The sequence below is a fragment of the Gobius niger genome (genome assembly GCF_951799975.1).
Source record: "Gobius niger genome assembly, chromosome: 18".
Lineage (NCBI taxonomy): Eukaryota > Metazoa > Chordata > Actinopteri > Gobiiformes > Gobiidae > Gobius > Gobius niger.
The window spans coordinates 14,548,476-14,570,333 of NC_136869.1; the positions used below are offsets into that span (position 1 = coordinate 14,548,476).

The 21,858-nt window shown below is 41.5% G+C and overlaps 3 protein-coding genes across 3 annotated transcripts in view; 2 read left to right on the forward strand and 1 right to left on the reverse strand.

Moving 5' to 3' along the window:
* The window catches only part of pkd1l1 (polycystin 1 like 1, transient receptor potential channel interacting), a gene marked incomplete at both ends in the record, with an annotated part of 42,216 nt that extends 35,050 nt beyond the window's left edge, over positions 1-7,166 (forward strand). The window contains 12 exons of the mRNA XM_079576353.1: positions 644-830; positions 1,849-1,880; positions 1,952-2,125; positions 2,762-2,880; positions 3,133-3,238; positions 3,296-3,370; positions 4,378-4,490; positions 4,557-4,785; positions 4,860-4,964; positions 5,041-5,181; positions 6,819-6,971; positions 7,158-7,166. Of these exons, the coding sequence (XP_079432479.1) occupies positions 644-830; positions 1,849-1,880; positions 1,952-2,125; positions 2,762-2,880; positions 3,133-3,238; positions 3,296-3,370; positions 4,378-4,490; positions 4,557-4,785; positions 4,860-4,964; positions 5,041-5,181; positions 6,819-6,971; positions 7,158-7,166 (1,443 nt within the window). The remainder of the gene's footprint in view (positions 1-643; positions 831-1,848; positions 1,881-1,951; positions 2,126-2,761; positions 2,881-3,132; positions 3,239-3,295; positions 3,371-4,377; positions 4,491-4,556; positions 4,786-4,859; positions 4,965-5,040; positions 5,182-6,818; positions 6,972-7,157) is intronic.
* Positions 7,167-8,228: 1,062 nt separating this feature from the next.
* On the forward strand, positions 8,229-12,684 carry pdia4 (protein disulfide isomerase family A, member 4). The gene is made up of 10 exons (XM_079576541.1): positions 8,229-8,499; positions 9,251-9,419; positions 9,514-9,719; positions 9,801-9,939; positions 10,010-10,215; positions 10,304-10,462; positions 10,548-10,699; positions 10,772-10,928; positions 11,402-11,635; positions 12,071-12,684. Exons 1-10 carry the CDS (start codon positions 8,424-8,426, stop codon positions 12,478-12,480), a joined length of 1,908 nt encoding a protein of 635 aa, XP_079432667.1. The 5' UTR covers positions 8,229-8,423; the 3' UTR covers positions 12,481-12,684.
* Positions 12,685-12,763: 79 nt separating this feature from the next.
* Positions 12,764-21,394, reverse strand: LOC306977758 (alanine aminotransferase 2-like). The gene is made up of 11 exons (XM_079576192.1): positions 21,211-21,394; positions 17,619-17,708; positions 17,393-17,501; positions 17,117-17,250; positions 15,223-15,466; positions 15,061-15,140; positions 14,827-14,963; positions 14,573-14,747; positions 13,467-13,622; positions 13,288-13,400; positions 12,764-13,223 (listed from the first exon to the last, which is right to left on the reverse strand). Exons 1-11 carry the CDS (start codon positions 21,358-21,360, stop codon positions 13,133-13,135), a joined length of 1,479 nt encoding a protein of 492 aa, XP_079432318.1. The 5' UTR covers positions 21,361-21,394; the 3' UTR covers positions 12,764-13,132.
* Between the last annotated feature and the right edge of the window lie 464 nt (positions 21,395-21,858).

A 21,858-nucleotide genomic window follows, 5' to 3' on the forward strand; every position in this document is an offset into this window, starting at 1 on the left:
ACAGTGCAGGATTTTAGAGGCAGTTGTGGTGAACAGGTCTGGGCTCATTCTACACATTAGGACATTGCTGGAACATGTAGGGGGAGGAAAATACATAATTTTAACTATACTTGTCAGAGCCGTGGGAAGATATTATAGCTAGGGGGTGCTGAGGGACAAAATTGACCCAAAAAACGCTTTTTCCGTGCATATTTCCTATTAATTCATACTGCCTGCAGTTTGCAAATTATCCACCAGGGGGTTCTGCAGCTCCCTCAGCACCCTGGGTTCCCACGGCCTTGGCTTGATACTCGTATAGTCCCTTTAACAACAGGGTTAGCAGTATTTTTACATAATCGTAACAATATATTTTATTCTCTGCCATTGACAAAGCTTTACCTCAGTAACTTCAGACAAAATGTGACTTGGGAATTTGCGATTTCTATTCATTTGTAGTTAATTGACCAGGTGCCAGATGCCCTTCTTGTCTCCCACATTTATTATAACTAGACTGTGCAATGTGGGGGACATGTCCTGCCACGGGACACAACAATAGCCCTCTGCGAACCTACCCACAACACACCTAGCACATTAACAAATGCAGAGGATGCTTTCATTTTAGCAGTTTCTTTGATCCTCTTTTCTATATGTCTCTGTGTTGCAGCTGTATTCAGAGTTGGATATTAGTAATTTCTCAGTGATCGGCGTCACAACAGGCATTTTCAGTGTTGTGTTCGTGCTGCCAGCAGCGACACTGGTGTCTCTCCTGTTTCGACTCAGTGAAGTAAAAGTGTTGAGACCTGAAATCAGATGCAGCGGCGAAGCAAGGACCGAAAATGTCTGTTTTAATGGTAAGATTCGATGCAATTAATATTCACAAAGTTTAAATAACACACAGGTTTACTGCATAGCTATGGGCATTTATATGCAAATCAGTTTGTCATGATGTGTGAACCCCCTTTTCTAAGACAGACACGAGACATTAAAGCACATATAAACTCTCCTGTGTACAGTACATTTTGTCTTTTCCATATAATTGATTGATTCAAGCCAAAACTATTGATGAAATGTGTGAATTTACTTTGTAACCAATTGATGCACATTATTTAGTTTTCATCTTGCCAACTGTAAAATTGCTGTTTTCTTGGCGCTTTAAGATGTAATTAAGCTGTAATAGGGTTTGGCTTTAGAGAAGTTTCACTTCAGCCAAAACCCTTTTCAGTCAGTGTTTCATTGTTTTGCGTTTTGTAGTTAATTGTGTCTGACCACTACTACTACTACTACTGCTACTACTACTACTACTACTACTACTACTAAGGCTGCACTAAATTAGAGGAAGTCTAAATTACTTTGCAAACCATGACATTTATTCTGTAAGTTTGTCAAGAATATGAAAAACGTTCCAAAACACAATGAATTAGTGCATATTTTCTGTCTTGTGTCTGACTTAACGATAACCATCCTCATAATGAACCTCTTAACCCCCACCTTAACCGAGTACATTTTCTCTAGTTCGGCTTTTCGAAAAAAAAAAGTAAGTGTTGAAGAACTGACAAAAAAGCCACAAAAGAGCAACAGAAAATTGTCAAAAAGTGACAAAAATGTGATGAAAAAGTGAGAAAAATGTGACCAAAAAGTGATAGAAAAAAGAAACACTCAAAAGATGACAACAACACAGCAACAACAAAAGGAAAAAGATCAGGCATGACACGGGCCTATGGGCTGTAAGCTCCAGTCCAGAAACTTTTAAATTTGGGTAAAGCCGAACTGGAGAAAGGGGGATTAAGAGGTTAAGCTATTTCATCGTCTGTGTGGCTGTTTTAATAGTTTGGCTTTTGTTTTTGTTTTCTACATTTGCCTGGTTCACAGATGCTCTTTCACTGACCAACCACAAACACCAGGTTTGCCCTTGATACATTTAGCCATTGGGTTTATTCAGAAACACTAAGTAATGATGATATTGTATGTTTAGGACACAGATCTTTCCTCCGTCTCCAGTTGGCACCTTGATGATGGAGACCAAAGTAATGCAGCCATAAATAAAGAAGATGTCATTGTGATAGCTGGTGTGGACGAGACACAGGAGTCATGTTTGTTCACGAATGAGAAAAATAACGATAAATCACAAAACAAGGCCGAGGAGAAAGTGGGTCTGAAACTTTCCCAGTGGTGTAATTATGCGGCTTGGATCCTGTGGCTGTTGCTCTGCATGTCCTGCCTTTCCGCCTCTGCCGTTCTTGGAGTGAGGTAGAGTTGAACGAGTTTGTGTATAATTCACTTTTATTTCATTAGCTTTGTGTCTATTAAATGGCAGTAATTGTTACCATGTGTGTGTTTTCGATCAGGTTCAACAGCAAAGAGGCAGCGCTTTGGATGCAGTCACTTTTCTTCTCTCTTTTGTTTTGCATTTTCCTCATTCATCCACTTCTGGTAAACAGGAACAGCATTAACACGATCAAATATCATGCAAAAAATGTGATTAAATCCTGTTGGGGCTTTCATTTTAGGTTTTTACAATGGCACTGGGAGTTTCCATGCGGCACCAGAGCGGAAAAACACCAGATAATCCAACTTTTTCAACTCATTTGCTTCAAAGTATTCAGGAGGCCATCCAGAAATGTACTTTGCATCACAGAGTCAGCCCAAGCCTCCAGCAGGTAATGATTAAAGTGGTTTATAATAATGATGAGGCTGATGCACTCATTTATACAGCACCTTAATTGTTGTTCTTCCTAGATTGTTTTGTTTCTGTCCTTCATAATTCCTGTCACATCTCCTGTAGTTACTCGAGGCTCGACAACGGATTCGCTTCCTGCGTCTCGTGCGCCCCCCAGGTTCGACAGAGCTCAGGAAATCTCGCTGCAAAAGGAAAAGAGACAATCTCATTCACCGAACAGTGTGGTGAGCACAGATTGATTCGAGTTCTTAACAAAAAGCCCAGTAAAAGGTGGTGTAATGGTTTTACTGTATATTATTTTAGGGATGGGTGTGTCTTCACTTCTATGCTTTTCCTGATGCTGTGTATAACATATGGCAGCTCTTCAAGTGACTGTAATAACATCAATAGAGCTGTCAGGAAACACTTCATCAGGTATTTGAAATGCAGTATATTTCAGGCTACTTTTACTTATACTAAACTATATACTTTTACAGCAGTTTTATGTCTATTCGATCGTATGAAGACTGGTGGATTTGGGCACAGACCAGTTTGCTTAAGGCACTGTATAAGAACAGCACAGCTAATGAAAGGCGTGAACAGGTAAATATATTGTTGCATTATTACTCATTAATTTACTAAAGCTTTGTTTTTATCTAGTTTGCAGCCTTCCAAGAATCACATATCTTAATTGGAGAACCTGTGCTATGGAAAACAGACGTCAGGTGCCCTGAGGTACTTCACAAACTAAAAGTGGTGTAAAAAAAAAATGGGTATAACTTCATTTTACAGTACATTGATACATTGTACCTAACTAGTACAATGTAAGGAGCTTTTTAACAATCTGAAATAACTTGTACCTATGGGTTAGAAACACAATGGAATAACTTGTATTAGTACTTTGAAGGGACATAATGTAGTAGGGCATGAGACTAAGGTTAGAGTTAGGGCTTAAGGTTATGTCGTCTTATTACATGATGCACCTACAAATACATATCATTCCAGTGTGTATCTAACCCATAGGTACAAGTTATTACACATTGTTACAGAGCAGATTACATTGTACTTAATTTAGTTAGGTACAATGTATCAAGGTGCTGTAAAATAAAGTGTTACTAAAAAATGTTATAAAGTCACTGTTCTGATATTAATCTCTTACCCCCCGCCTGAACCGAGTGTATTTTCTCTATAGTTCGGCTTTACCCAAATCTAAAAGCGTCTTGACTGGAGAGCAACACTGTGACGCCTCATTTGAAAGCCAAGACCTACAAAAGTGATCGTAACTTTGTTTTGAAGTGCTTTTGTTTTCATCTCTTTTTGTTGCTTTTCATAGATTTTTTGTTGATTTATTGTTATGTTTTTGACACATTTTTGTCATTTTTTTGTGGCTTTTTTGTTGCTTTTTCATCGCTTTTATGTCATGTTTTCGCCTCATTTTTGTCACTTATTTTGTTGAATATTTGTTGCTTTTCTGGCACATTTTTTTGTCCCTCTTTTCTCACGTCTTTGCTGCATTTTCATCACTTTTTTGATGCGTTTTTGTCTCTTCTTTGCTGCGTTCTCATCTTCGCTTTCGTCGCTATTTTTATGCTGTTTTTTAAAGCCTTTAGATTTGGGTAAAGCCAAACTGGAGAAAATGTGCTCGGTTCAGGGCGGGGGTTACGAGGGTTAACCTATAATTCAAATATAAGATGTTTGATGTTTTTTGTTATTGTTGTTTTCTTTGGCACCTGATATTCTAGGCTTTCAACTCAACTTTACCACCAAATTGTTTCCCCCAATTTTACTCTTCTGCAAATTTTGAGCGGCCAAAAATAGCAACAGCTGAAGCTAAATTTAGTTTGGGGCTCACAAGGTAAGGTCTTGGCTTTTTCCCCTACTCTTCTACTGTTCACCATTTATACTTTTTGCTTTGTTTCAGAACACTTGCTGAATCTAAACTCAAACACTTACAGCAGGGGATAGGCAGAAGTACGGTGGCCCTGAAGGTTCATTTTGCCTTGTACAGTCCAGCTGCAAACGTGTTCACCAGCGTTACACTAAACATAAAACAGAATCCCTTTGGGGTCCTGCAGCCCTCGGCCAACGTCCAATTTGTGACTGTGTTTCATCCGGCCTCTCAGTGGGACTGTGTTGTTTTGACTTGTAAGGTACAAGTGTGGTGTTTTTATGAAGATTTTTAATAATTAAGGTGCAGTATATTTAATTGTATGTTTTTGTTCAGATGCTTTTCCTGGTCCTGTTATTCCTGCGACTGTGCCATCAGATTTTTGCTATTAGCGAAAAAGGACTGATCCAATTCTGCCAGATACCACGTAACTGGCTGGAAGTGAGTCACAGATGCATCAATTCATTTAAAAGTGCACAAAATCTAATAAAACTAACCACATTGTGCCTCTTAACAGGTTGCTCTGTCAGTAGTGGCCACTGTCTACTATATTTACACCACTTATCGATCGGTCCTGGTCAGAGAAATCGCCGAGACGCTGCAGAGGCAAAACTACGAGGCACATATTGATTTCACTTCATTAGCTGCATGGGATCAGGTGAGAGGATATCAGTGGAAAAGTTCAAAATGAACGTGTTTACTATTTATAAACCTCTTAACCCCCGCCTGAACCAAGCACATTTTCCCCAGTTTGGCTTTACCCAAATCTAAAAGCTTCTTGGAAGAAGTGTCAAAAATGTGATGAAAAAGTGACGAAAATGTGATGAAAAAATGACAAAAAAATGATGAAGTGACGAAAATATGATGAAAAAGTGACAAAAAAGTGATGAAGTAGTGACGAAAAAGTGATAAAAAAGTGATGAAAAAGTGACACAAAAGTGATGAAAAAGTGACGAAAATGGGATGAAAAGGTGATGAAAAAGTGATGAAAAAGTGACAAAAATGTGACACAAAAGTGATGAAAAAGTGACAAAAATGTGATGAAAAAGTGACAAAAATGTGATGAAAAAGGTGACGAAAATATGATGAAAAAGTGACAAAAAAGTGATGAAGTGATGAATTAGTGACGAAAAAGTGATTAAAAAAGTGATGAAAAAGTGACAAAAATGTGACAAAAATGTGATGAAAAAGTGACGAAAAATTGACAAAAAAGTGACGAAAATGGGAGGAAAAGGTTATGAAAAAGTGACAAAAATGGGATGAAAAAGTGACGAAAATGGGATGAAAAAATAATGAAAAAGTGACAAAAATGTGATGAAAAAGTGATGAAAAAGTGATGAATTAGTGACAAAAAAGTGATAAAAAAAAGTGATGAAAAAGTGATAAAAAAAGTGATGAAAAAGTGACAAAATGTGATGAAAAAGTGATGGAAATTTAACTAAAACGCCCAAAAAAAGCGACAGAAAAGTGACAAAAAAGTGATTAAAAATGACAGAAAAGTGATGAAAATGTAAGAAAAAAGTGACAAAAATATGTGACAAAAATATGATGATAACATAGCTCTATCCACAATGTCTTCTTCTACCTTCCTTAGACTATACGAAGCCTCGGTGCCACATTGCTCTTCCTTCTCACCTTGAGGTGCATGAGTTCAGTCAGAAAGACCGCTCTCCCGCCTCGCTCAGTCTGCAGCATCTCCTGGATTTTGGTAAATAGATACAGTGGGGCAAAAAAGTATTTGGCCAAAATCCAATAGAATGTCTATGTGAAACTAACCAAATACTTTTTTCCCCCACTGTAAATCATAAAAATCATCCTTATTGACAACATCATTAACATTTATTTTGTCACAGCTCGCAGGTCTCATTGGATATTATTCACATTTCCAAAACTCTAGAGTCAAACCAATAAATTCAACAAGAAATGTGCTTCATCACGGCGTGGCCTTCGTGCTGAGCAGACTGCTGTGGACAGCCTTGGTATGTTTTGCAAATAACCGGAGTATTGTCAATAACACGAGATAACGTAGAGGAGGAGTAAAATACACGAGCACAAAATTAGATCTTGTTTTGCCTCCATTAGGTTATGAATGTTGTGTCCTCATCTGCAAAATGCGTCTGGAGAAGGAGGGATATGTTCACCACCACTGACTTTGTGCAATATATAAAAGAAAGGCTGTTTTCGAGATGGGCCCGATCAACGCACACTGACCACAACATGGAGAGAAAAGTGAGAAAGTATTTTGATACATTTTATACCTGCCTTTTTCCCCCCCCTCTTAAATTTCCTTTTCAGACATATTACTTTGAGCAGTTTGAAAGTGTTTTAGACGAACTGCTGCTCAGGCTTGATGCAATTACTGACCAAACACTGCCCTCTGAAGTCTATCGCTACGAACAGGACAGTCCCATCTCATCCAAGCGGGAAAACTCAAAAACAGAGGCACTGGTGAGTCAGGTGTATTCAAACTAACAAACAAATTTAGACTTGTTTAACTAAAGATTCTTTCAGGATTATCCACAGACTAATATGCCGGAACCACTGGCCTTCTTTCATTCAGAAATGTAAGAAAACATTTCAGTTTTTGGATAAGATCTGAAAACTTGTGTCCCATTCACCGTTTTATATCCCTAGGTCTGCTGAGTTCAATTATCTCCAGTCAAAAGACCAAACAAGACGCAACATATCAAAAAGGATTATGCTGCCCCATAAAGTACATGAGGATGAGACTAAATGTGATAAAAACTCAGCACAAAGGCAAGTGGAAAAGTCAAAGGGACATTGCACTCTGGCATCACTCCAGCCTGTGTCTGCAGAGGTGGTTGTGGAAGTGCTGATCCATGAAGAACAAGATCTTCAGCACAATGTTACAAGCAATAACTTCCTAAATCAATAAACCTATTTAGTGTCAATCAATTATTTTACCCAATGTGCTGTGTGCATGGTGTTTAACCTCTTAACACCCGCCTGAACTGAGCACATTTCCTACAGTTTGGCTTTCCCCAAATATAAAAGCTTCTTGGAAAAAAGTGACAAAATAGCAACAAAAAAGTGTCAAAAAAGGAATGAAAAAGTGACGAAAACGTGACAAAAAAGGCACAAAAGAGCAACAAAAAAATTATAATAGAGCAAGAAAAGGTGACGAACCCAACAAACAAATGAAAAAAAAATAATAGATGATAATGTGGTAAAATTCTGATGAAACCCCCCCAAAAAAATCTATGGGAAAAAAATGTCCAAAAAGTGATGACCACGTGAGGAAAAAGATCCATTAAGATGAGTTTAATCGGTCTTAGCTTTCAACTGAGGCGTTACGCTGGCATGTAGGTTGTGACTTTATTGATTTAGGTAAAGCTAAACTGTAGAAAATGCACTCGGTTAAGACGGGAGTTTAGAGGTTAAGAAAAAAAAAAAAATCCCAGTTAAGTAAACAAAGCATTTCTTCAGACTGTTGAAAAATAAAATCTTTGTCGTAATGCTTCAAAACCACTCAGTTTCAATGATGTATTTAACTTCTAACAAGCACCTCATCCTGTTTGACTTTGGCATTTAAACATGTTTTAATGTGAATGGATCAGGTAATCACAATAATGAATGAAAGGCCCAATAGTATCCCACAACGTCTCCCAGTGAGGGCTGGAGTGGCGGGCTGTGATTGGCTGCGCGCGGCGGCTCTGCACCAATCAGAACGTGGCAAGTCAGACAAGTTTGAGACACGGGAGGCTGGGCTGGTCATCAGTTTGTATGAGACCAAAGCTGTCCGCACACCAGCAGCAGTATTGATCCGTGCCACGGGTCTGAATCACCGACTGAAATCTGATGATATTCATCGTTTAATGGTTTATTAATCCGCTTTCTGAGAAGAAGCAGCCGGTTAACGGAAAGTATCTTCAGGAGACAATGAAGAGGCTCGCGCTGCTGTTGATTCTGCTGCTGGGCATTGCACATTTTGCAACTGTCAGTAAATGTGAAGAAGGTAAGGCTCATAAATTATAAAAAGCTATACCTGAGCAGTGCATGTGTGAAAGACGATTCCAAGCTTGAACATTGTGTTTCTATTTAAAGCGCTGTTATAATTCGCTTGCGTTAGCCAAGTTAGCATGAAAGCTAACAGTAGTGCTGCAGCAGGGCTAATGTCAACAATGCTGCCCCACCACATTTTTCCACATATTTGGTCTTTTTCTCTTGGCATTCTGTGTATCACTTTAACTGTGTATTGTATTTCCTGATAAACAATGTCTCCATCAGACTTTGTAAAGTGTTAATTTGCACTCCTGACATTTTCTATTTGTATTATTTGCATTCATTGTGTATAGAGTTAGGGAATATCCACAGTAACCATGGAGATCCGCCATCTTCGCAGCTATTAGCATGCATTTCCATTGACTAACATTAGCTAAAACAGTATATAAAGTGGAGAAAAAAAGCTGTGGAACAACTCCATTAGCTACTGAGTTACTGCTGGAAAATACATCTAAATCACTGTGGTGTCCAAGTGTTTTAATGTGTACAATAACTTTAAAAATCTCCTTTAGTTTACAATTGCTACTAATCCCATAATGCTTAGCGATATGACATCACATTCCCAAACTCTATAAGATACACTTACTTACTTTTTTATTGATGCACATTTTCTGTCTTTTATTGCACACCCTGAGTGTTTCCTAAGTGAATTCCTCCATTGTGAGATCAATAAAGGATTATCTTATCTTAATCTGTGTCTTCAGATGCTGTGGCAGAGGAGGAGACAGAGGACAGTGACAGTGACAGTGAGGATGAAGGAGAAGAAGACACAGAGGTGAAGGAGGAGAATGGAGTCCTGGTCCTGAACGACAACAACTTTGACGCCTTCATGGAGGATAAAGACACGGTGTTAGTGGAGTTTTACGCTCCGTGGTAAGTTTCTTCACTCACAGATTTGTAAAAGTCTCATTCTACAGCGCCTTTTTAAGTATTTGCATTACAACAAGGATTTGATTATCTTTTCTAGGTGTGGCCACTGCAAACAGTTTGTTCCCGAGTATGAGAAAATTGCACAGACTTTGAAGGAGAATGACCCACCTATCCCTGTGGCAAAAGTAGATGCTACCGTGGCAACTGCTGTGGCGAGCAGGTTTGAGGTGTCCGGATACCCCACCATCAAGATCCTGAAAAAAGGAGAGCCAGTGGAGTACGATGGAGCCAGGACGGAGAGTGGTATGAATGCTAAACACTTGTTACAATTGATTATGCTCGAATGCTAGAATGAAAGTAACATATTTTTTTGGTTTGTGTTAGCTATTGTTGAACGGGTCAAAGAGATCGCACAGCCAGACTGGAAACCCCCACCTGAGGCAACGCTGGTTCTGACCCAAGACAACTTTGACGACACAGTTAACAATGCGGACATCATCCTGGTGGAGTTTTACGCCCCTTGGTGAGTCCTTTACCATCATTACACCCTCCAGCAAAGCAACATGGCACTGAACTGTCAAATATCCCTCCAGGTGTGGACACTGTAAGCGCCTGGCTCCAGAATACGAAAAGGCGGCTCAAGAACTGAGCAAGCGCACGCCCCCCATCCCCCTCGCCAAAGTTGATGCCACTGTCGATAATGAGCTGGCCACCCGTTTTGGAGTAACGGGCTATCCCACTCTTAAGATCTTCAGAAAGGGCAAGGTCTTCGAGTACAACGGACCCAGAGAAAATTATGGTAGGTTGAATTCTGTGTTGGTAAGGCTTTAAAATGCTTAGTGTTTCCTGCTTTTTTAAAAAACTTTTGTTGTGATATTGCCTCGAAGGTATTGTTGACTACATGAGCGAGCAGTCGGGCCCTCCATCCAAGCAGGTTCAGGCTGTTAAGCAGGTACAGGAGCTGATTAAAGACGGGGATGATGCCGTGATCGTGGGTGTGTTCTCCAACGAGGAAGACGCTGCTTTTGAGATCTACAACGAGGCCTGTGAGTTGCACTTAGGCTTGGTGGTGATTTGCATATTAGAAATACGGATATTTGAATCCTCATTTGATATGCTTTTACTCGGCAGGTAATGCACTGAGAGAGGACTTCACTTTCAGACACACCTTTAGCTCCGAAGTGGCTAAAATGCTGAAAGCTTCGCCCGGTCAGGTCGTCATTGCTCACCCTGAGAAATTCCGCTCTAAATATGAGCCTGGCCAGCACGCACTAACAATGAAGGTATTTTTTAACCCACTTGGTCATTTCTGTTTTCTTCTATAATCACTAAACCCCTAAACTCATTTTATACAGGATTCTACAACCGTTTCAGAGGTGCAAGACTTCTTCAAGAAACACGTTGTGCCTCTGGTGGGGCACAGGAAGCCCAGCAATGATGCCAAACGCTACACGAAAAGGCCTCTGGTCGTCGTTTACTATGGAGTGGACTTCAGCTTTGACTACAGAAAGGGTAAGTTCCCAAGAACATGCAGTACTACTTCTGCAGTCATACTTCTCTTTTATTAAAATTATGTGTTTCACCTTGAAGCTTTTATGAATGTTCAAAAACTGCACATTTACTGAGATGATCTGATTTATTTTTTATTTTTTTTTATTTTTTTTTCGGTTTACAAACAATAACAGAGCACATACATTTTTAGATTGTTATTTGGCGTCCAAGCTCATTTACTAACACATTTATATCTTCTATATTCTTCACAATGTTTTCAAGATACTGAAGGAAAAAAATCTAGTACAGGGCCATAAAGTTATAAAATTCAGCATTCCTAGTTACAATTTCAATGATTACTGAAGGCTTAATTAGTGTTTTCATGGATTGTTTTATGTTTTCACTGTTGGATTGTTTTCTAAAAGAAGAAAATATGTGTTTTAAGTCTATTTTATTATTATAATATGATTGATTTCCCCTAAACCATCTTTCAGCCACACAGTTCTGGAGGTCCAAAGTGCTGGAAGTGGCGAAGGACTTCCCCGAGTACCTGTTTGCCATCGCTGATGAGGAGGATTACGCCGACGAGCTGAAGACTCTGGGCCTCAGCGATAGTGGCGAGGAAGTGAATGCCGGCATTTTGGCTGACGGTGGCAAGAAGTACGCCATGGAGCCGGAGGAAATGGACGCAGATGTGCTGCGTGACTTTGTCGTGGCTTTCAAGAAGGGTGAGTGTTCGAGTGTATGTTACTCAGTAAAATACAGACTGAAGGGGTTTAAGAGTCTATTCATGGGTTTCATTCACTTTCTATTATGAACTCTGTTTAAGGACTTTTGACCTCGATTGTGATAGCACTTATTTTATCTCACTTGAAACACATGAATAGATTAAATAATCCAACAAATGATGATTTTAAGTTCTACTGTATGCTCCCAGATGTAGCAAGTGTTCAAAGTAGTAAACTGGACTGGGTTGTTTAGTTAGTAATTGGGTAAATCCTGTACTCTAACAACCCTGTCTAGTTGACTACGTTGTACTATCTTAAGTGCTCTTACACAATTGTTCCTCTAGGTGGCAGCAACAATGTATAACCATTCATTACAGTTGTGCGTAGCTTTGTAGAGCCACTAAACTTGTTTTTCATGCATGTCTTTGTCAACAGGAAAGCTGAAGCCTATAATTAAATCTCAGCCTGTGCCAAAAAACAAGGGACCAGTGAAAGTTGTGGTGGGGAAGACGTTTGATGAGATTGTAATGGACACTGAGAAGGACGTCCTCATTGAGTTTTACGCTCCCTGGTGCGGTCACTGCAAAAAGCTGGAGCCGGATTACCAGGCTCTGGGAAAGAAGTACAAGGGAGAGAAGAACCTGGTCATCGCCAAGATGGACGCCACAGCCAACGACGTGCCAAATGACAGCTACAAAGTGGAAGGCTTCCCAACGATATACTTCGCTCTGAGCAATAACAAGCAGAACCCAGTCAAGTTTGAAGGTGGAGACAGGACTCTGGAGGGGTTCAGCAAGTTCATAGAAGAACACAGTACAAAGCTGTCACAGAAAGATGAACTCTAAAGTTTCTCTGCGCGTTACTACGAACTTATTGTGCTCTGGCAGAGGCACAAGGCCTTTAAAAGGTGAAGGGAACACTGGTGAGTGCGGTGTGTTACTGCGATGATTGTCATCATTTTAGTTTCTGTTCAAAATCCATTCCAAGAGATTCAGCTTTCCTCTGTTCATAAAGGCATGTATGCACTGAAGAAGTCTTTTTAATAAAATGATGTGGCTACTTTGAAGGCCTTCACTCAAATCTCATTTTCTTATTGTCTTATAAAATGATGACACCGCATTATGATTTCAACCATGTTTATTTTGGCATTGAAGAAAAACTTTATTAGTAAAAACATTCTGAGGTGACTGTGCACTCTTTACCGACAGCTGAATTCAGTTCATTGTCCACAACGCTCTTCTGTAAAGAGATGCACCTCAGAACGGCAGCTTATCTACAATAAAAACGGTTCCTACGACCTCCATAGATGCTCCACACTGAGCAAAACATTGTAATAAAAGTGCATTGTGTGATTGTTACATTTGATGTATCAAAGGCTTGAAGGAAACAATTTGAGAATACCATAATACTTTGAACGAGGGCAGTTTGTGATAATACTGTCATTCAAAGGCACTTGACTATTGTTTCATTAAAACTGGACCGAGTTGTTGCTCTGGATTAGGAGAATTCTTTCGTAAAACGCAGGTGAAAGTTTTTGATCTTCTCCAAAACAATCTTGAGTTTTTCAGCGGGAGGCAAGATGGTCATCCTGTTCACGGAACAATCATTGTGTCAGTGAAGACCTAAACTTAACCAGTATGACTTTAACTGACCTGAAGTGGTAAGTGCCGTCTCTTTGTCCGAAGCCGCTCCCAGGCACCAGGCAGATCCCCTCCTCCTCCAACAGCCGCATACAGTAATACATGTCCGGGACCTTACCCTCCTCCTATGGGGCAGACACATGGTGCTTGTACGGATAAGGAGGGACATCTCCAAATACTGTGGAACTGACCTTGGCTTTGTCGATGGCCTTTGGAGGCAGTGAAATTCGTGGGAAGGTGTACATCGCCCCCTGGACGGGGTTACAGGTGAATCCAGGTATAGTGTTAAACATCTCTTCTGTCATTCTGGCCTTTTCTGCTAAAGCTGCTAATACTGCTGTTCGCTCCTGTAACAGGGGAAATATACATCTTAAAATCAAAGTTATTGTATCAGAAAAGTCTAAAGGTGTCATTATTGACGGTTAAGGTCATTACTGGCGTCTCACGGCTGGTCACAGAGATAAGGTATCAACACAAAAGCATGTGGTTCAAATGGAGTTATACAACACATGTTTGTAGAGCAGTGGCAAGGCAAGTTTATTTGTAGAGCACAATTCATACACAAGGCAATTCAAAGTGCTTCACAGTTGAAAACAAATAGAAAAACATCAACATAAAATTAATCAATCAATTACAGTAAAAGGCGAGAGTGCAGATAAAATACTTTCAGTCATATGCATTGGTAAAAAGAACTGTTTTCAGCCTGGATTTGAACATTGTCGGAGTTGAGGCTTGTCTCACATCCTCGTGACGACTGTTACAGATTTTAGCTGCATGAAACTGAAACGCAGCCTCACCGTGTTTATTATTGACTCTGGGAACCACCAGGAGGCCCCTCCCTGAAGTTCTCAGGGCCCAAGATGGTTCATACGGCTCTAACATGTCAGAGATGTACTTTGGAGCTAAACCATGAAAAGACTTGTAGACAAGCAGAGCTGTTTTAAAGTCTATTCTCTGAGTGACAGGAAGCCAGTGCAGAGACCGGAGCACTGGACTAATATGGTCGTATTTCCTGGTTCTTGTCAGGACTCGAGCAGCAGCGTTCTGGATGTACTGTAGCTGTCTGATAGCTCGTTTAGAGAGGCCAGTGAGTAGGCCGTTACAGTAGTCTAACCTGCTGGAGACAACTGCATGGATAAGTCTCTCTAAGTCTGGTTTTGACACTATTCCTCTGATCTTAGCAATGTTTTTCAGATGGTAAAAAGCTGCTGATGTTATTGCTTTGATGTGGCTGTTGACATGTAAACACTCAAGTGTGGACAAGGAGTGAGGGCAAAGTCAAAGTGTTGGTTCTAACCTTCATAAACGTAGTGTACGATGGTTCGTCAGGCTGTGGAGGGTTGACCACCAGGTCTAAAAGAGCCTGTCCCGGGACAGGGGGGCACAATCGAACTGACACCAGTTTTGTGAGCTGGGCCTTGACTTCAGGGTCCAGGTTTAAAATCTCCATGTATCCTCCTCTAAAGCCACACCTGTTCAAGTAAGTGAAGATTACGTGTACTGCACAAAGCGCCCGCAGGTTAGAGATACTGCAGGGTGTCCTGAACTCACTCGCCCATGTAGCATTTGGAGGTGGAATGAAACGAGGCCATCTCCAGAGTACTCGAGTATTCAGGTCCCATCTCAAATAATACCTTTTTGAAAGAGTGGAATTTGCAGCCCTCTGCATATACATTGTCCTGGTAAACCTAGAGGAATATAAATAAATATATGAGGAGGATGGTGTTAAAAAGCTAGATTAATTCATTCTTTCACTGAGGTTTGAAGCCAGTGAAATGTAATGACCTCATCAGCCATAAGGAAGAGTTTTTCTTCTTTAGCAAATCGAATCACATCCTCGATGCACTCTCTGCTCTGCACTTGACCTGTGTCACACAAAGTCTGGTTAAGATAGTAAAAAGCTGTGTGTTAAGAGACAAGGTGAAGCAATAACTTGATCAAGCAGACCTGTGGGGTTGCCAGGGTTAATGATGCACAGGACGCGTGGGTTACAGTGCTGTCTGGCCTCAGCAATGGCTCTCTTTAACTCTTTGACGTCCATACTCCAGCACTTGTCCTCATCGAGGTAATAGTTGATCTGAACTGCGCCCAGGTCTGCCAGAGCCGCGGAGTAAAGGGGGTACTGCGGGATCGAGATCATGACCCCAGTTCTGCCATGACCTTCCCCACACACCAACAACTTCAGCATGGTCTGCAATAGGAGAGACAATACATCATCTATAAAGCATTTTGATGCCCTGATAAATACACAGATGGCGTGATGCATTGACAGCAAAAGATAAATAATTACTCAGTTGATCGAGAGTGACAATGTTTGTCCGGTCACACCCAGTAGAGCACACACTGCCAGCTCGCATTAGCCTTGGTGCAGGGGCGGTTTTATTGTGTCAAACTGGAGCCACGTATGACAGTAAACGCTTGAACTTTGAGAGACTGGAGAAACTGTTGCCTTTATTGTTTTATATGACGGGTCAATAAAGATGGTCTGTCCAATTAAAATTTGATGTGGCCTGATTGTGATGCAAGTGCAACTTACAACTATCAATGAGGTCAGAGAGTGCAGCGCGAGAGTCAATGCATTACTTGGCAGCGGGTTTTAAATGGAAGTGCAAGTGAAACCAAGGCATTAGCAGCAGTGTTCACTTTGAAACCCCATAGGAGGAGGAGAAGGAGAAGAAGAAGAAGAAGGAGGAGAAGGAGAAGAGGAAGGAGGAGAAGGAGAAGAAGAAGGAGAAGAGGAAGGAGAAGAAGAAGGAGAAGAGAGGAAGGAGGAGGAGAATGAGGAGAAGGAGAAGGAGAAGAGGAAGGAGGAGAAGGAGAAGAGGAAGGAGAAGAGGAAGGAGGAGAAGGAGGAGAAGCGAGGAAGGAGGAGAAGAAGAAGAAAGAGGAGAAGGAGAAGAAGGAGGAGAAGAAGAAGAAGGAGGAGAAGAAGAAGAAGAAGAAGAAAGAGAAGAAAGAAAGTAGAAGGAGTATAAGAAGAAGAAGACAGAGAAGAAGAAGAAGAAGAAGAAGAAGAAGAAGGGAGAGGCGGAATTAGCAGAAGGAGAAGGAGCAGAAGGAGAAGAAGAAGGAGGAGGAGAAGAAGAGAAAGGAGGAGAAGAAGAAGAAAGAGGAGAAGGAGAAGAAGAAGGAGGAGAAGAAGAAGGAAGAGAAGAAGAAGAAGAAGAAGAAGAAGAAGAAGAAGAAGAAGGGAGAGGCGGAATTAGCAGAAGAAGGAGCAGAAGAAGGAGAAGAAGGAGAAGAAGGCGAAGGAGAAGAAGAAGGAGGAGGAGGAGAAGAAGGGAGAAGAAGGAGAAAGAGCAGAAGGAGGAGAAGAAGGTAGAAGAAGGAGAAAGAGCAGAAGGAGGAGAAGGACAAGAAGGCGAAGAAGGAGAAGAAGGAGAAGGAGAAGAAGAAGGAGAAGAAGAAGAAGGAGAACGAGGAGAAGAAGAGGGGGAAGAAGTCATTAACTTTTAATTATGGGCTTTTAGATGTTACTGACTTCATATTTCCATGTGGGGGTAAGAGCCAGCTTTTTATCTTGTCATTAGAAATACCATCCACAAGCTGTTGCCTCAAAAAGGCGGAAGATATTTTTTGTTCATTGTGTTTAAAAAGACAGAAAACGCTTTGTTCAAAAAGTATTAAAGCTGACGTGACAAACATCTGTCATGTCATTGAAAGAAATCAGTCAGTCCATTGTGTCTCAAAGTTCTCTGCGCTTCACGGTGCAGATGAACAAAGCACGGTCGAGTATAACATTAACTCAAAGTGAATAAAAAGATTAAAAATTACACAGTCTGTTGCTCATTCTCAGTTCTGAAACTCCTGTCACAGACCCTCAGTAACCTGTGTCTCGTACCACAATGGCGTCACTGGCCCCGGTGGAGAGGTAGATGTTGTCTGGGTCGGATGGGATTCCTCCATCTCTCTTCTCGATGTAGCGCGCCACATCCTGACGAATGCACTCGATGCCCGGGCTGGCACTGTACGCTCCTGCGACACAGACAGTGCACTTTGATTGAAACAACAAGAGCTCTGTTCGTAAAGGTAATTATTAGTCACTGGACCAACAGCGGCCGATGCTGGTGAATGGAAAACCAAACGCGATTGGGGGATTTAAGGGGCGTTTTCTGACCTATGCTTTGGCCGCCACACGCCGCCAGGATCCGCCTCGCTCTCTGCTTGGCGTCTTCTGGGAATTTGTTGTCCTCCAGGAGGTCAGGGTACGTGCACAGGGCAAGGACCTGGGAAAGTGACGTCGCAGCTTTAATAAAGGGGTTGTATGGGGTAAATGACGTCTGTTTTTTCTGGTTTAGACACTGTTTAAGCACAAATAATAAGAACAAAAGCCGTTTTCAAACCTGTCTCAGAAACGTTATTGGCTTCTGACCCATGGCATGAGCATCTCCGATATTCGCCCTGATGACTTCTGTGAAAGGCTTCTTCGCCCCCTAAAAAGAACAAAAACAAAATGTATTTAAAATGTGAACAATCCTATGCATTTCACCCTATAGTGTTACTATTTAAAAAGCTTGATTTCCTGGTTCAGTAAATCCCCTGTCCTGGTTGTAGACTGAGACTCTGAGTAAGTAAACGTTTTGAAAGCCAGACCCTCTCGCATTCACGTCACACACAGACACTCCGACTGTCCCACCAGGCGTCCCCCTCGCTCATTAGCGCGCTTTGTTGGGACGGTTTGACGAGGCACAGAGGCACAGAGCTCGAGGCAGGCAGAGCGGAGGCCTGGAGAAGCTTGACCAAACAATCTCACTGGATGGGCAATTACATAATACAATCAAATAAAGTCTTCTTTAGTCCAAAACAAATCTTCTCTGGAATCTTTTTGGGTCACACAAGCTCCTATCCCATCCAGTACTATCCAAAACAATATTCTAAACTCTCATTTTCTAAAGGTCTAATGTCCTACAACTAAACTATCATCAATAGGCCCAATTTGTTAGTCCGGAAGTAATATGAAGCATGTAATGTGAAAATGCATGTCCACACAGAATACTTTGATCATAGTACAAGAACAGGCTTATTAAATGCATTCTAGTAGTTATGCCTAATGGCTACAAATGTGAAGCTCAGCACTCCATAGAGGAGAGCCAAAAGTTTAAAAAAAGAAAAGTATATGCATAGCTTGAAGCTTCACAACATGCAGGGTTAGTTTCGTGTGGTATTGATCGTCATTGCACGAGTCTAAGCCTGTCCCGGTTTATTGGATTTACTTGTACAGAGATATGAATAGGTTAGAAGTAATTAGAGGCAGCTTTCCCCATTTCCTTTTCATTCCTTGCTCTTGCTGGCGATCACAAAACAAAGAGGCTGCTGTTCTGCTGCTACAGAGAGCGGCGTGAAGGGGACTCCTGCTCAGGCTGCACCAGGCACAGGCGGCGACAAACTACAACAGCCCTGAAATCAAATATTCACTTAAGGAGAAGCTGGAGAACTGGAACTACTGTGAACTGTTCTGGCAAAGTATGGAACACGTTGTTACTCTGACTTGTGACCCTGGAATCTTCAACCTTTGTGCAACAGTAACATCTTGAGTAAATAGATGCTTGTGTGATACAGTTTGTTGTTTCTCCACATTGATTTCTCAGTAACATTTTGCAGGTTCAGAAAGGTCATGAGGGGCATGTCCAGACATTTTCATTGGTGCAGCTCAGTGGTGGCACATAGTGATGGACGACTGGCACCAGGGTCAGCCCAAAGTCACAATTATAATCAATCTAATTGTTTATTCACATATTTATAATGGTTTGGTCCTCCGGGATGTCACCCTGGAAAAGGATAATCCCATCGACTGTCGGTGATTCTGTTACACTTAAAAAAACAAAACGCTCTCATCTGTGCTTTGATGAAATAAACAATAGCATGAAAGGCCATGACACTGCATCTCTTCCTTCAGCTGAGGTTGAGGCTCGGGTTACTCCTGGCTCACAGCAGAGCATAGCTACACCAGATGTCTGTGCAAGGATTCTCACAGGAAGTCACAAGAGTTTCCACAAAGTCGAGAGGTAAGGGTAAAACAATATCCAAATAACAACTACAACAAACAGCAGCAGCTGCAGCCCACAGGTCTCTTCTTGTAAGTACCAGAGTGCATATGGATAATGACTTGTGCTGCAATACACAGGTCACCAGCGTCTGTGCAAAGGTTCACCTGCAGCTTCACTTTCTTCTGCGTCTCAGAGAGAAGGCAGTGTGCAAGAACATCAATGGTGCTCTTCTATAGAGGTGAGGGTTCATCCTGGGTTATGGTAATACCTGTTCATTTGGGGACCTAGGGGTGAAATCCAGATCTCTACTTGCCAAGCTGGTCAAAACAGCTGGGAAAATCCTAGACATGTTTGTTATCTTCCCAGCAGCTGTGTGAAGAATCCACCAGCAGCCAGGGAGATAATAAAGGAAACTAACTAACTAACTGCAAGTTTTCAGTGGGGAAAAGCCGAAAACAACGGCCATAGTCCAAACACACACACAGAGTCTGAATGTGCTGAGCAGAGCTCCTAAAGTGCCAGAGAAGAGACAGGAAGTGAAGGGCCAGATGACTCTGCTTTAGACATCAATGCTGACATGAGTGTATTTGATCCAAGAGAAAAAGGGACATTTGCAGAAATAATTGCACACTTGGGGATGTTGTGTTGAAAATAGAGCCAATAGTTTGTAAACATCCCAAATAATAAGACCTTTATTCATAGCATTAAAATCTACACTCCCTAAAAAATTTATATAATTTTAATAATCCAATACAAAAAGGTGCAGCGTCTTTATAAACCTGAATCAAAAGATATAATTTGAACATTTTCAGCCTCAGACTTCAACCACATTATATAGTGGGCGATGAACACTCCCTGATCCCACTGCAAGTCCTTAAAAACAGTGTTTTGTAATGATCTTTCAAGCTGGGAGTGGCCTCACAGCAGTAGAATAGTCCAATAAACTCACTCCCCACAGAGAAACAAAATACAGAGGACTGGAGACACTTATTGTGCAATAACCCTCCTCCACAGACTCTTCTCCCGCAAGTCCCGAAACCTAAAATGACAAGCGCTCACAACCAAAATGATCGGTCTCTTTCTGCTTCTGTCCTGCCCTAGACAACCCAGTCTGACCTGCTTAATGACTGCACACAAGTCTGAGTAAATACAAGTTTTGTATATCAAGTCATAAACGACGCCCTGTACAAGCTGATACATGGTCTGTCCACTGGCACCTTGTCAGTTAAACTTTCCTCAGAGCATCCAGGGCTGCCCACTTCCTTCCATGTTGTTTTAGCATATCTTATGGAAACGGGGCCATTTGAGCATTTTAAATTGTTTAAAGAATGTCCAGGCATCCATTCAGGCCTTGTTCATACTTTTATGTAACGACACGCTGGCAATGGAGCACAAAGTAGGCTAATAGTGGTAAGATAAAGCTGCTTATGTGGACTTTGTGATTTTCCTTTGTTGCAATAATCCACAAGTCTATTGAATGGCATTTCAGAGAAGTGAAGCTGAAATAATGGAAAGTCTAATCCTTAGATCACTCTTGTGAGTGACACAAAAACATGTGTCAATGGACTGTGCCACTGAGTTTTAAACTATCTGGATAATCGATCATCTTTGACTCGCCTTCTTATAGTATTAAGTGGAAGTAGTTGTGCAGGTCAGTTACTATAGGAACGCTCAATAAGCACCTCAGCCGTTTCAACATTGTTACAGGTTAGACCTAGGATTTGTTGAACTTTTAAAGTATTCTTTAGTTCAAACTACTGCTGTGGATTTCCCCATTTGACGAATCAGTCCTGTTATTATTTATGCTCTCATGTTAGTGCATCAACCACGCTGTGTCTGTAACAGTTTTGCCTTAAACGTGTGCGTCTCGGTGCGTAACAGCTGCTCCAGTCCTCTTATAAAAGCACTTGTTTCAACACTTTAGTCTGTGCTTTCACTCTTTCTTTACCTCTCTCAGTTCCTTCTCCAGCTGCACCGCTCTCTGCACTATCGGTCCACGGACAGCGTACTCGACCTTCTTCACGTTGGGGTTCATGGTTTCCAGAGTCAACACTTTGCCTTTCGGCAAAACGCCGTTTACAGCTTGGTTCTGGGACATTTCCACGTTTTTCACCCGCCTCGGTCACAGAGAGAAGAAGTTGTCTACAAAAGAAAGACAAAAACAATGAGGAGATGCATAACTTCGTGCGTAACAGCGATCTGTCAACAGACTTACCCGCGGGGAGGCTGCTGTGGGCACAGATCCTCAGAGCTTGTCCACAGCTGCGCTCAGCTCTGACTGACACTTGATATTCTACTTCTTCATTTTATCACCAGCGCCACGCCTTCCACCAGCTCTACTGTCGATTGGCTGATCTTTAGTGAGTCTTTACGCAAGAGGCTGAAAGTAACCACGCTCAGTCCGCGTTGTGCTGCTGCTGCTGTGTCCACTGCGGCTCAATCAGGGGTGACTTTACACGTGGAGGGGGGAAAGGGGGCAAACACAGGCTCAGCCTTTTCACGGGAAGAAATGATGGTGAATTCTGAGCTGGTTAGGGTCGTCAACGTTGATCGTTATCAAGGCGTGTTATGGCCTACCAGAAAAACTACATTTTTC